Genomic DNA, 14456 nt, shown 5'->3' on the forward strand with positions numbered 1-14456 from the left:
TCAGGACTTGAACCATGTCGCTTTGTTTAGAAACTAGTGAAGATGCTAACTGGTAATAACATCTCCCTCCAGAAATAATACTATTATTATTGTTATTATTCTTTTCCTTAATACGGTTATTGTCTACCGCCCATTAGAGGCAGCATTTGTTTTAAAATACACAAAGTATCTGCGTAGACTTATTGTAACTGGAGAACATTGCGCCCTGTGGTATGTCAGGCTTAATAATAGTAATAATAAGAATAAAAATATGGGTATGTTGTCAAAAATTATCCACAACTATAATCGATTCAATTGTTCAAATGTACTTATTTAATAATAATGTATTCTTGTTACAGGTCGGAAGCTGTTCGGTGGTTATCGGATTGTCCCACGTTCATGCAAACCTTCCACCATCAGTGCATCTGACAGCAGTGCTCCAGGAGTGTGTATGTTCAACTATGAGTGCAGTCAGCGGAGTGGCGAGGTTGTTGGAGCCTGCATGGATGGCTTCCTCTTCGGTGCTTGCTGTCGTTTACCTCCAGGAGCAGCTTTCCCTGTCAGTGAAGTGGACGAGCTTGACCAAGAATCTCTCATCACTGTTCCGAATCAGGAGAACAACCAAGCTTTGTCTTCTACCTCCCCCTCCACGAAGCTTCCCTCTATCCCTCATCCTGAGGCGGATACCATACTTGTCCATCAGAATGGTAGTGCTGTGGTCGATATGGATAGGCCAGAAGATCTTTTCCGTCCTTCCACCATTATTTTGCCGGGTAACAGCATCCAAGACACTGATATCATCTACAGCGGTACTACGGCCACTACTGCCCGGCCGCTCTTCAGTACTATCAACCACATTACACATTATTCATCTTCACTACCTAAAGAAGAAACCACTGAAGGAAAACATACGACATTCTCTTACGTTCTTAATTACGACAGTTCAAAACCTCTTGACTCGTACACAACAAGACCTTATACTGATCGAATAACTATGTCTAGACCACTTGCTTCTACCTATTACGGGACAACAAAACCTTCCTCGACGTTTCCATTCCGACCGCGACCATCGTACTTAACGACAACACCGAGACCTTCAACACCTCCTGCCCAGTCAGATACGGACAACCTAGTACTTGTTTCTACTATGGCGTCAGACAGAAGACCAGGATTGACAAATGCAGAACCAGATATAACAACAGATTCCATAAACCCGGAGTCTATAAATCATATTTTATTACTCCTTAATGATTCTAATCCAGAATTCGCGGATCCAGAGCCTGAACCGAACCCACACTTCCCTCCACCTAGTTCCTTACCTGAACCTATTCCACATTTTCCGCCTTCTACAAATGCAGATGTATTTAACCCTCAGGCAGAACCTATTCCACATTTCCCTCCTACTTCAAATGCTGGTCCATCCAACCCTCAACCGGAACCTATACCTCACTTTCCACCACAGCCGGAACCTATTCCTCACTTTCCTCCTCCTTCCAACCCTGGGGATGGAGGATTCTCCACCTGGGTGTCTGTAGACGGTCAGATGACATCATCTTCATATCGTCCTCCTTCTACTTGGCATCAAACTTCATCAACTTCTGGTACAAAAACTCCCGGTTTTGGAGAGCAAGTTTCAGAGGAAAATAAAATCACTCCTGAGAGTGGTCCCACATATGAAGAAGTTCCGCTGACCACACGGCCGCAGAGTAAACCTCCAGCACCCACAGTGATAGTCCTTAGTCCATTAAACTCTGACTATACTACTGCAAAAAGTCCTACATCTCAAAGTGCTCCTTCCTGGAAACCTACGACTTCTACGTCACAAAAGCCACAGACGGCAATCTATGCCGATTCAAACTGGACGCAACATCCAATAATAACAAGCAAACCCGTCTCACAAGATAATATCGTTTCTTCAAAACCAGTAGCTGATTTGGGGACCGTTGTCACTAAACTTCCCTCCGTCACATTTAGCTCGGTACTATCAAGTCGTCCAGCCTCAACTCAATCATTTATAAAACCGACTACTCTTCCTTCAGTTAGTGATGACCGACCGGTAATTGTTACACTACGACCATCATCATCTCAGACTGTGGGAAACACCAACGGGCCGATAACACTTCAAGAAACAACCTTGATAACGAAACGTCCTTCAGCTACAACCCAATCGAGCTCCAAACCTACAAATCGACCTGTACTCATCACAGCCAGGCCTTCTTCAACTCACTTAACAACTCCGTCACCTACAACATCAGCAGCTCCTCTAACCACGTCGTTGTCTGCAGGTACTTCAACAACTGTATCAAAGTTTCCACCGTCTACTAATATTCCTGTAGAGTATGGACAATCTACTTCGGTGGCAGATCTCGCCAATTTCCCTCCGGTAAGAAATCCTCAACTGAACATGAGTTTTGTTCAGAATCAGCAAGAACAACCAGGTGTTGTTTACGTCACAGAACTACCTAATGTTCAGACAGACTCTATTATGGTTGACGAAGAAGAACTTCTCGAACACGAAATTACTACGCCGTCATTTATTGAAGATGAGAAATTAAATAACAAAATACAAATATTTGTTAACAAAATAGTTTCATCCCTCCAAGAGAACTTTGATGACTTAGAAAATGTCTTATACAGACGTAAAAATCAGACAAGTACCACGACGAGAAGACCTATATCTACTCTAACAACTCCAAAGAGACCAGTGAGACCTACTGGAACGCCACTGTTAGTAAATTCTACTACTAGACGACCTACTCCTTCACGTAGGCCTACGATCCGACCATTAAGCACACCAACAGCGAGACCAACACAAAGACCTCTTAGCGCTCCTAGACCTACTGGCAGACCTACACAAAGGCCACTGAGCACGCTCTCACCTAGACCTCAAACGACTAGACCGAGGCCATCGACTGCTGCAGTGAGCACGCTCTCACCTAGACCTCAAACGACTAGACCGAGGCCATCGACTGCTGCAGTTTTAGTCGCCAGTACTAGCCGACCTACAAGACCTTCAGGACCCACCACTAAGAGACCACGACCAACCACAACTACAAAGAGGCCAAAACCTACAAAGCGGAGTACAACCACATCAAGTACCACCAACCTTATTCAGGCTGTGGAGGAGGCCACAGAACAGATCTCTCTGAAGCCAGCACCCTCGAAAATAACAACCACAAGCACCACAACAATCACGACTACAACACCTGCCCCTACCACAACTACCACCACTGTCACCACTCTTTCGTCTACCCTTAGCTCCAGTATCATTGAAGAGTCAACCCTCCAAGCAGATGAGGAAACTACAACACACAAACCTGTGGACTTCAGGAACGGTAAGTTGCTTCATAGCTAATTTAAACTTTGAGAGAATATTTCCAATAGTAACATAGCCTAAAAAGAACGTTTATTTAGGGATTCAATCATAATTTTGCGTGAACACTTCAATTTTTGCCGCATACATTGCTTTATATCTTGGATCAGGGGTAAAAAAAGTCGAAAGTAAGTAGAGTTAAATATCTGTCAGTTTGTTACGTCATCAGGAGAAAACGGCTGAAGAGGATTTCTCTCTCTCTCTCTCTCTCTCTCTCTCTCTCTCTCTGTCTCTCTCTTTTACTGGTTTAACGTCGCACCAACACATCGAAGATTTTCGGCTACCAAAATGGAATTTAGGAAGGTAGCGGTCGTGGACTTAATTAAGGTACAGCCTCAGCACTGGCTGGTTTGAAAATGGGAAACCACAGAAAACCATCTTCAGAGCTGCAGACGATGGGATTCGAACACACCATATCTCAAATGCAAGCTCGCATTTACGTGCGAATAGCTGGGCTGTGCAATAGGCTGTAGGCTATATTACTTGATTAGAGTACAGTGGCGTAGCAAAATTAAGGGGACCAAAACAGGAAAAGTCAAACTTCCTCGTTAATATCAGCTGTATGGTAACATTGAGCGTTATAAAAGCAGTGCAAACTGTACATTTCAGTCTTTTATGTTCCATGTATCTTTTCGTGCAAGTAATAACAACGAAGATATTCACAATTATTACATTTCACACAAACCTCCAGAAATCTCCGAAAATATAAATCGATCGATGAACAATTAAATGGAAGGTGTTTCTTGCTCAGCCAAGCTAAAAGTACTGGTCCAATTGGCATATGAGAGATGCGAATCACACATACTAGAATAAAGGGTGGCTAAAGTAGCAAAGACATATGATTGAATGATGGCTACGGCTGATTCCAACACTATTAGAAGGATTTGAGCAATAAGTAGAATAGACAGTGTAGAAAGAATTAAGGAAGGCCCAGTATTCCCTGATTAATTTAATTTGTCAATACAGTACATTATTCTTTAAAACTAGTGACAATGTATATCTAAGTGTATACTAGATTTGCTCATGTTTTATTAGCTAACAGGAAAAATAGTGGGTGATAGGTTACTCCTATCAAAAAATGGAACCCAATAAATTCAAATTTCCAACATATAACGACGCGCAAATTTACTGGTATCTCTAATGGTTTTAAGGGAAATTAAACTTTTACGTGCTGAAATGCGTGCTTCTGGACACTTGCACAGACTGAATGTCGTAAAATGAGGTGCATGCTATCTCTTCCGCTGCCACTTACCTCTACTAGGTGGCATTACTGCTCAAGGAATTACGAATATGAGCTTTCTGCATTTTTACAAAACTAAACCTTTAACGATGGGTATAACGCTAGCTAGTTAAACAAAGGGATATTTTCATAACTTTCCTCACTTTAAAAAATTAGATGTTCAACATACAGTAATTTGGCAGATTGCAATCCAAGAGGTCACTCGATTTCGTCTGTTCAAATAAATACAACTTCGTAGTGTACCGTACCCATGGGTAAATACCCACTAGGACGATGCCTCCATTCCTGTATGAACATCCGACTAACTCAGGGTTGGGCAGAGTGTGGGTCGGTTGTCGGTTGGGTCAGGATAAAAAGTCGAAGTTCATACTCTAAAATATCAATCAATGACAGGACATGGAGGTATAACACGAATGAGAAACAATCATAGGGGGTAAGATGGATTTATTAATAAATATCCCCGATCATATCCCAAGAAAACAATTAAATCAAGAAAAATAATTTGCAAAAAAATGAAATCAAAATATTAAAAATAAGTCGAAATTAGAACGTTACTTGAATGATAATACCAAATTTGACATCAAAATCAAGTTCAATAAAGAACACTATATACATCCAGACTGAGTTTCTTCTAATAGTCCAATGTTTATAACTTATGGCAACAAGTGTACGCAAACACTGACATGTGGTATTTCCGTATGGAGTTTCACACTATCGCATCCCAACGATACGGTTACAAAGTTAAGTTAATCCCGAGAGTCGTCAAACTATTTCCGTAAAATAAAAGTTACATTATAAAGAAAAGTTACGACGAAAAGAAAAATAATTAAGACGCAATGGACGCTAAGTAAGTTATGCAAAATACTAGGGGCAAATCCTACACTATATTTACAACAATTCAAATAATCAAACTAGACACATCTATAAACATCGGATATCGAGTAAAGTCTTAAATGCTACACTGATACTAATGTGAATCCCGGTTCACTGCAAAAGATCTAGACAGAACTAGATAAACCAACAATACTTCAGCACTCGGGCTGTTCCCTTTTAAAACAACGAGACAAGGTATACAATCACAAATAACAATGTAAAACATCATCCTGTAAGGGAAAAACATATAAATAACCCTTGATATCATGAAGAAAGCAATGGGCAACATTGCCTCCCTGTGCTGCGTTTGAGCGCTCAACAGCGTGGTCCTCCGTCATGTACTTCCGGGTAGATTACGAGCTGAAAAGAAATGTTGAACTCCACTATGCTAAAGATTGGATTTTGTCTCCCGAGGCTGCCACAAGGAAATACCGTCTCCTTCATACCTACAGATAAACACAGGCCAGAAATCAGTTTGCCATGAGATAACGCCTTTCATCGGCTACACGGAAACTCACGTATATTCATTCCTTCTTAGCATGCTTGGGCCATTTATCAACATCAGACTCAATAGTCTGGAATTAACACTGTCCATTCTGATCACAATATACACTCAGAAGACACTAGGCAGGCACACACATCTGCACAATACTTTTTATCTTGTCAGGCATACAATCAGCCTGCACCAATACATTATAATTCAGCATGCAATCTTTATCTCATTATTTCTCATGAATCCCATTGGCCTTCCACATTATGAGACGCAGTTCGTGTCCTTTGCAGACCATCAGGCAAACAGAATCCAACTTAACTTCAAAGATCTTATTTTAACAACGGCGTTCTGCAGCTCCTTCTGTCAGCTTCTGTAAAACCATGCACCATGCAGAATAGCTATACCTGTCTCTCTGAATAACCGAAATAAAATGAACTAATACGTGTTTAACGTTGTATAAAGATGAACCTGTCAATCTAGCCCTTCTAGCATATATTTAAGAAAAACTCGGAATATCCTACGCTAAGTAACATATGTAAATAAACAACAACTAATCCTATCAATCCCTCATTCTCCCAAACATCTAATCATAAAGCAAAATGAAAATAAAATAAACATGCATTATTCTCGTATCTGAAACTATCATAATAACAAAATTAAACAAATACATGCCGTCAGGCTTACTTTACATGAAGTTATAAATCCTATCTACACTGTCCTAGTACCTTAACATAATTTACATATCATGCCATAAATAGCACATGCGCCTTATCTGAATCGACGACCCTCGAGATACCAGGATAGCAGCTTACATCCCCGCTAATTAAGGGATTTATTCCATGTTAATCACACCATTAACATGTGGGAATGCACTTCCTTCTTCTACGGTTGTGGCCATCATCTTGCTGGAAAATAATTCACTGGAAACACAGAGGACTTTAGTTGACAATATCTTCACTGCTTAATGCTACGAGCCGAAATACCCTTTCTCTATAAAAGATCAGCTAAACACACTGATTCACATATATATTACACACTTCATTTGAAGGGTAAAAATACAGTTTGAAAAGCAGCACACGGTTCGTTACGGAAGTTCCACGCGAAAACGCGCCCGTCGCGAAGTAGTGAAACAATAGCACGTTTCCACTACACTTGTTACACAGCGGTCACTAAACACCGTCTTTATCGATTGAAAGTAAACTTTGCTAAAATTATACTATTCCATTTATTCAAGTACATTAACATTTTCCAACTGCACAATTTTAAAGTATCATTGATAACCAGTTACTGTTACTGGAATAACACCACGTTAACCATGATCACCAATCAGAGTTTGTGCTTCCGCACTATCCAAGCATTTAACACAGAGTGACGCTCTCCAGAGCTTGGGTTACTGAGGAGGCTTCGGTGACGCCATTAATACTGGGGTTCCCGGGTATCTGAACCAACCACCAATCAGAGAATTCGTCGTATATGATGACACACTACTTATTGTGATATATTTACAAAACACAGCTCAAACACTAGCAAATCTCTTCCACCAATTTTTATATTACATTTCCAAATATATCTGACTTCTGAAACTGTGGAAAACCGATTACCTACAGAAACTGACTTTAGCAGCTGAGCACGTTGGTCATTCTGGAATTAAGATTTGGCGCGGTGTAGCCTCCATGTTTCCCAAGTCCTTAATTTCGATTGGCTGAAATATATTGCTTGGTCAGCATCTAATACACGTGTCAATCCAGGCCAGCGCTTGGTTGGAAATATGAAGCAATGTCCAGCGACTCACTGTCTTGCTCAACATCCGGTATCAACTATCTTGGGATACGATGCTTTAACATATTAGATTGTAACTTTTATGAATAAATTTTACATATTGGGTCAAATAATACTCTAATTATTATTATGGGCCGGCAGGATACGGCTCAGTAGGTTGTAATGGTATATTGTGGAGGTGAGACTAACAAACAGTCATTTCTGTCTTTGAAACGGAGATGATTCAGGTTCGACCTCCGACCATGTCAACTTTCAAAACTACTGAAGCGCTTTTCATGCACTCACAAATCTGTGTATCCTTGTTCTACATTGTCGTATAGGGCCTATCTGTCGGTTTTTAAATTCAGATATTGCGATTTGGCCAATTATTCAATATCGGTTATTCAGACTGCATTAGTTATTCATTAATAGTAATACGATTACAAACGGAAACGTTATAGTTCTATGAAACACTACATTACACCCATATATTTAAATTAAACCTATGCTGCAATTCCGCAGATAATTAACAGGGATCATCTATATACATAAAATAAGAGTTTTATCTGTAGTTTGGTCAGAGTTTTTAAATACTGTATTGGTATTTGTGGGGTGGTAACATTCAGAATAAGAAGGAAATGCCAGACTTAAATTTACGTCATATCAATATCTACGTATGTACAGCAGCCAAAAATAGTGGCCGCACTTGAACAGTGAATAGCCTATATTCTAAGTTCCACTTTGGATGCCGGAGCTGTTACACAATACATGAGCTTGTAGATGCGCAGGCAATGGAAACACTGCAAAGTATGCTGAACTATGACGTTAAAGAACAAGTGATGTAATATGTGCTTCTCGTGGGACAGCGGTAAAGCGCTCATTTAGTAAATCGAAATTGCGAATTCAAGCCATATTCTTTATTTTGTTATCGTGGAGTTACCTTAGCTGCACCCATTTATACAAGACCTTTGAAAATATGAATTGCTAGCTCTTTTCTCAAATTACGAAGAACATTGGAATTGACTGGAAGAATAGACGACATTAAGAAACTTTATCAGAACTAAAACACGCACAAACGAAAAAATTCATCAGTGGGGTAGAGGTAGACACATGAATCAAAAACGAACTTAGACAAGATTACCCCCCTCTATACATATTTATTTATTGTGTGCTTTGAGGCCAACGGCCGTAGCCGTGTTGAAACACCGGATCCCGTGAGATATCCGAAGTTAAGCAACATTGGGCGTGGTTAGGAGTTGGATGCGTTGCCACGCGCTGTTGGTGGGGGGTAAGGGAATGGAGGAGCGGAAAGGAAATGGCCACCCTACCGCACGTAAACTCCGGCTCAGGAACACCTCTGCGGAAGTTCGGACCTGCCTTCGGGCAGAATAACCCTTACCTTTACCTGTGCTTTGAGGAAGCTATTCAGATCATGGAAAAATCAAAGGGAATTGAAATAAATGGTGAAAGCGTAAACTGCACCTAATTTGCTGTTGATGTTGTAATGGTTGCTGACTCAGAAAAATAAATGAACAGAAACTTCAACTTCAAACACTCTTCAAAAATGGACATAAAAATTCAACAGACAGAAAACCAAAGCAATGGTAGAACGAAAGCAAATTACAGAAGTCAACCCCTCGGAACTGATCAGGTGACATAATTCTATTATCTTGGCAGCATGGTCACAGACGACAACAGATGTTTAGTGAAAGTGAATAGAAGGATGCCACTGACAAAACAGGTATTTATGATGAAGGAAAACATTTTAACCGGCAAGCACATTAATAGTGATGTCTGAAAATCTTTTGCAAAGACCGAGCTGGATGGAAAGAAAAGCCAATCTGGAAGTTTTAAGGGAAGTCCATTGGAAGAGAAGACTATTAAAGGATATGGGAAAGTAAAAACGAAATTTATTGGACATATCATCAGACACACTACTTTCATTATTAACATTTTTGAACGCAAAGTGTTGGGAAAGAAACGAAGAGGAAGTCCTGGAAGACATCGAGGAGAGATTAGGATATGACAATTACATGAAACTGAAAAGGACAGCAAATGGCAAAGGAGAGTGGCTGCATCGACAAGACGTTGCCTTTAGGATTTGAATGAATCGTTCTTTAGCGATATAAACAGTACAAATGTTATGTTTGGAACAATGAAGCCGCATAATAATAGTGTGCACTTCTTCTTAATATAGTATTACGTCATTCTATCCTGCAGCGAAACGAAATGGTACATGCGCTTGTAGACGGGCAGTAGTAGCCCTGTGAACTGAGCTGAACTACGGCGTTTAAGAAAATGTCATTCGATATCTGCATTTATGCTCTCTTAATGATTCAAAGTTTGAGAGTTATAGCCTCTTTGAAGTTATAATTTCTATTTTGTTATCTTTCTTTATCAATAAAATTAATACAAATAGTTTTGGAACAATATAGGTGCATAATATTAGTTTTTCCTTTTCTTCTTCTATTTCTTATATTAATACATTGTACTGTCAATGAAATACAATGAAAATGTGAAGCTTTTGACTAAGCTGTTCCGGGGATACCGTGGAAAGCAGAGATGCAAGAAGGTGCGGGCATGAATGGATGGACAGAGAAAAGACCAAAGTATAATTTTAAACTCTAAATTTCGAAATTTTATTTCTTTTATTTCTTTCCTTGTTTTTCTTTGTTTCTTTTCAGATTTTAAACTTTGTTAAACAAGTAACAGTTGGATGGTCAGAAGGGGAACTCTTCAGCTCTTATACGAATAGTTATTCAAATCAGGTACAATAGATATAATGATTTTAAAGAGATGAGTTACTTAGCTCAAAAGTTGCACTATTATCACGAGCACTAGTGCTCCAATTAATTACAAGTCAGGAGACTGGGCTCCAAAATCAGAAATAGCGGCTTGTTCCACACAATTAATTAGGAAACTACTCTCCAAAATTTACAAAATTCAAGCCTCTCCAAGGCACAATCTGATTTTCTAAAAAATAAAAAAAATAAAAAAAACACCAAACAAGCAAACAATAGTCGCTGTCTTATCCGCTCAACAGTCGAAGTTACATTTGAATAGGGAAATACAATAAGAGTCGTTAACTTTAAGAGGGGCAATGAGTACCCATGGCCTTAGTAAAACAAACGGTTAAAGTTATTGGCCGAAAATCAAAATGTTAGGAAGCGAACTCTTGCACTCCTTTGAAATTCAATGTGGGCTTATGGCCCGAAGTTTACAGAGGCTAAGCCTATGCTACGGAAGTGACTAGATGGAGAAAAGTTTAAAATTACAAAAGGAAAATTTTAAAATTTACGAAATCATAGACACTTCAATACCAAGTTGAAGGGAAATACAAGAGTGCTTACACTTTTAATCCCTAAGTTAGACTAAGTTCTACATTGAAAGGTTTAATTTTACATTAAGAAAGAATTTTGAAACCTTCCCCTCAAGTTAGCTTTCTGAGACTATCAGATGATTGAAAGATGTCTGCCATTACCTTGAGCTGGTGGGCATTCAGGAAATCGGCAAGGCTAGCCCTCTGCCTCCTCTACGAACACACTCTAAACTTCTTGACTGGAGCAATCGAAAGACCACATGGCCAAAAATGCCCCAGCTTTTATAGTGGAGAGGAAGTTTCCAGAATTCTCTGGGCCGAAGCCCTGTACAAACTCACAATTTATATCGGTTGATTAAATAAATGTACCAAATTCCTGATTGGCCGAACATTTGGAAGAAGAAGAAGAAGGAAGTGATCGCAGTGCTAATAACCTAAGAACACAAAAAATAATTTACGTCACTTCAGTTCTGAAAACCAAGAAATTACAAATTTCTTAGAAAATTAATTGTTCATCTTCCCACCAGAGGGAGGACCTAAATTTCAATCTCATCAGGATAATCATCCAATCCACACAACTCAGTTGGTTCAAGACTGGTTTGCAAGCAGATAGGATATCACTTTGATAGAGTGAACTCGTCGCTGTCCAGACTTTAACCCAATTTAGAATATTTGGGCACATGTAAAAGAAGTATACGCAAAGAAATTGGCCCAATCTCCTTACAAGACGTCTTCATGATTTGTGGAGGCTCGTCCAGAATGCCTTGGATTCCTTGGCTGAGAAAAATCATCATTTAAAATGACTGGTCGACTTCATGCCTATTCGACTGCAAGATGTAATCGAGTTGGGAGGAAGATGGACTAAATAATTGAATTGTAGCTTTGTTTATTTTCTTTTGACTTCTTTTACTTTTAATTGTTTGAATTTTCTAAGGCAATATAAACGAACAGCGTCGGACTGACTAGATCAGACAGTAGAGCGCAGGCCTTCTGAACTCAAGTTGGTGAGTTCGATCCGGCTCTGGCCGCTGGTATTTTAAGACAATAAAAAAATTCAGTCACGTGTCATTCATAGGACCATCAATGCTACAATAGCCCCTTCTGGCCCAATGAGGAAATCAGTTCCGAACGACCTCACTGATCATGCCTTGTACGCCTTATTATGGAGATGTGATCGATTTTTGCGGTTTCCCTATAACAGCTTGAACGAAGGTGGAGAAGCTATTTGCTATTTGAAGATCCAACCAGCCACTGTACTAGGAATAATATTAAATAGATAGCGGATTTGATTCTTGTTTAGGTGGGCGGTACTTGAGGGTAGTTAATTGTAACTTTTCTTCAGAGTCCTGTGTAATTATCTGATAATCTGTCAGAACATTTACTAAAATCCATGTAAACCATTCTTAGGGTAAAATTACTCTAGATAATCAAGCGTGAATATGATTCCAGTGGTCGAACTTGATTTAACAAACAAGTAGCTTAAGTCCAAGCTGTAAAGTTTTGACGCATTGAAGTTTACCGTTGACCTGCTGGCATCACAATTGTTTGTCTCATATGAGTGTGCGCTAACAATAGTCGCGCGTGGCCTGAAAGTAGAGTAGTAATGTGGGACAGCTCGCTAGTCACGGAGAGTGATGCTGCGTGAATTGCAAATAGGATTACTGACTTCTTGGTCTGTGTTTGGATGCTTTCTGACATGTGATGTTCGAAAACTTCAGTCGGTCGGAATTGACGGATACATTCCGTTATCTTCCATACATCACGTGCATACGGTAGAAGATGAAAGCTTCAAGCAAGATAATCCTCGCGGCATGTGTGAATAAAGATATTCTCCATATCCCACATAGGAATAATATTAGATAGCGGATTTGATTCTTGTTTAGGTCGGTGGTATTTGAGGGTACTTAATTGAAACAACTGTGCAATTGGTTTCAGGCATGTCAAAGGACTCAGTCGTGACAAATTTTCTACATCTCAGTGTCTCTTAAAATCTAAAGTATGTAAAATAATACACAATTGTATTTATAACAGTTAGTACTGTACAGATTCTAGTCAATCAATGGGTTTTGAGACGAACTCTCAAATAGTGCCAGCATATACGGTACGAATGTAACTGCTGGCGAGATGAGTCACCCACCTCTAGGATGACAAGACAAATAAATAACTGTGGAGTATTACTGGAAATGGCTGGGGAAAATGAAAATTTCTGTATAAGCTTGGCTCCATCTATGCTTTATCCAACACTAATTTTCTTACTGAAATTTCATATGGTATCACGGAGAGCACCCAGAACGCAGTGGTGAACGGCACGGTTAGGTCATCATGTGGTGATGTAATAATAATAATAATATTAATAATAATCATCATCATCATCATCATCATCATCATCTGTTTACCCTCCAGGTTCGGTTTTTCCCTCGGACTTAGCGAGGGATCCCACCTCTACCGCCTCAAGGGCAGTGTCCTGGAGCTTCAGACTCTTGGTCGGGGGATACAACTGGGGAGTATGACCAGTACCTCGCCCAGGCGGCCTCACCTGCTATGCTGAACAGGGGCCTTGTGGAGGGATGGGAAGATTGGGAGGGATAGGCAAGGAAGGGGGAAGGAAGCGGCCGTGGCCTTAAGTTAGGTACCATCCCGGCATTCGCCTGGAGGAGAAGTGGGAAACCACGGAAAACCACTTCCAGGATGGCTGAGGTGGGAATCGAACCCACCTCTACTCAGTTAACCTCCCGAGGCTGAGTGGACTCCGTTCCAGCCCTCGTACCACTTTTCAAATTTCGTGGCAGAGCCGGGAATCGAACCCGGGCCTCCGGGGGTGGCAGCTAATCACGCTAACCACTACACCACGGAGGCGGACTGTAATAATAATAATAATAATAATAATAATAATAATAATAATAATAATAATAATAATAATAATAATGTCATTATCGCTCAGTTTATACATAGAAGTAATTGATATTGGCTTTCTAACTGAAAGGCATGGTTGAAAATTTTGTACAGCTCTCTACATTTGTATCACGGCTGAGTTCAATAGAAATTGAAGTTTCTTTAAGTACGATAATTCCACGTCATTAACTTCCGATGTATTAAAGAACCCCTACGGTACAACATTATGAGGCCCTAAGGTTCGTTAAGACTGTTAACGGTTGGGGGAGATTTAAATAACCTGATGACAAACAAACCATCCCATTAAAATCGGCAAGATAAAACATAGCTAGGGTACACAACAGTAAAAGAATACCTATCTGCATTTCATATTGCCCAACGCAGAATTCTACATGCAGAAAATATTTAACGAAATCCTGCAGCAATTAGTTAACGTAAGCATTTGGATCGTGGGTAATATGCGATTGAGTAGCAGAGAAGTCTTTCTTTCACATCTCAAGTAATAACGCCTCTAAAATACCAGTTCAAT

The 14456-nt window shown here is 39.9% G+C and overlaps 1 protein-coding gene across 1 annotated transcript in view; it reads left to right on the forward strand.

Moving 5' to 3' along the window:
• The first annotated feature begins 250 nt into the window (after window positions 1–250).
• flz (filzig) overlaps window positions 251–14456 on the forward strand; it is a 33158-nt gene continuing 18952 nt past the window's right edge. Inside the window, exons 1-4 of the mRNA XM_068227807.1 lie at window positions 251–254; window positions 339–2804; window positions 2964–3069; window positions 3220–3314. Of these exons, the coding sequence (XP_068083908.1) occupies window positions 251–254; window positions 339–2804; window positions 2964–3069; window positions 3220–3314 (2671 nt within the window). The remainder of the gene's footprint in view (window positions 255–338; window positions 2805–2963; window positions 3070–3219; window positions 3315–14456) is intronic.

Source organism: Anabrus simplex, chromosome 5 (assembly GCF_040414725.1).
Source record: "Anabrus simplex isolate iqAnaSimp1 chromosome 5, ASM4041472v1, whole genome shotgun sequence".
Classification (NCBI taxonomy): Eukaryota; Metazoa; Arthropoda; class Insecta; order Orthoptera; family Tettigoniidae; genus Anabrus; species Anabrus simplex.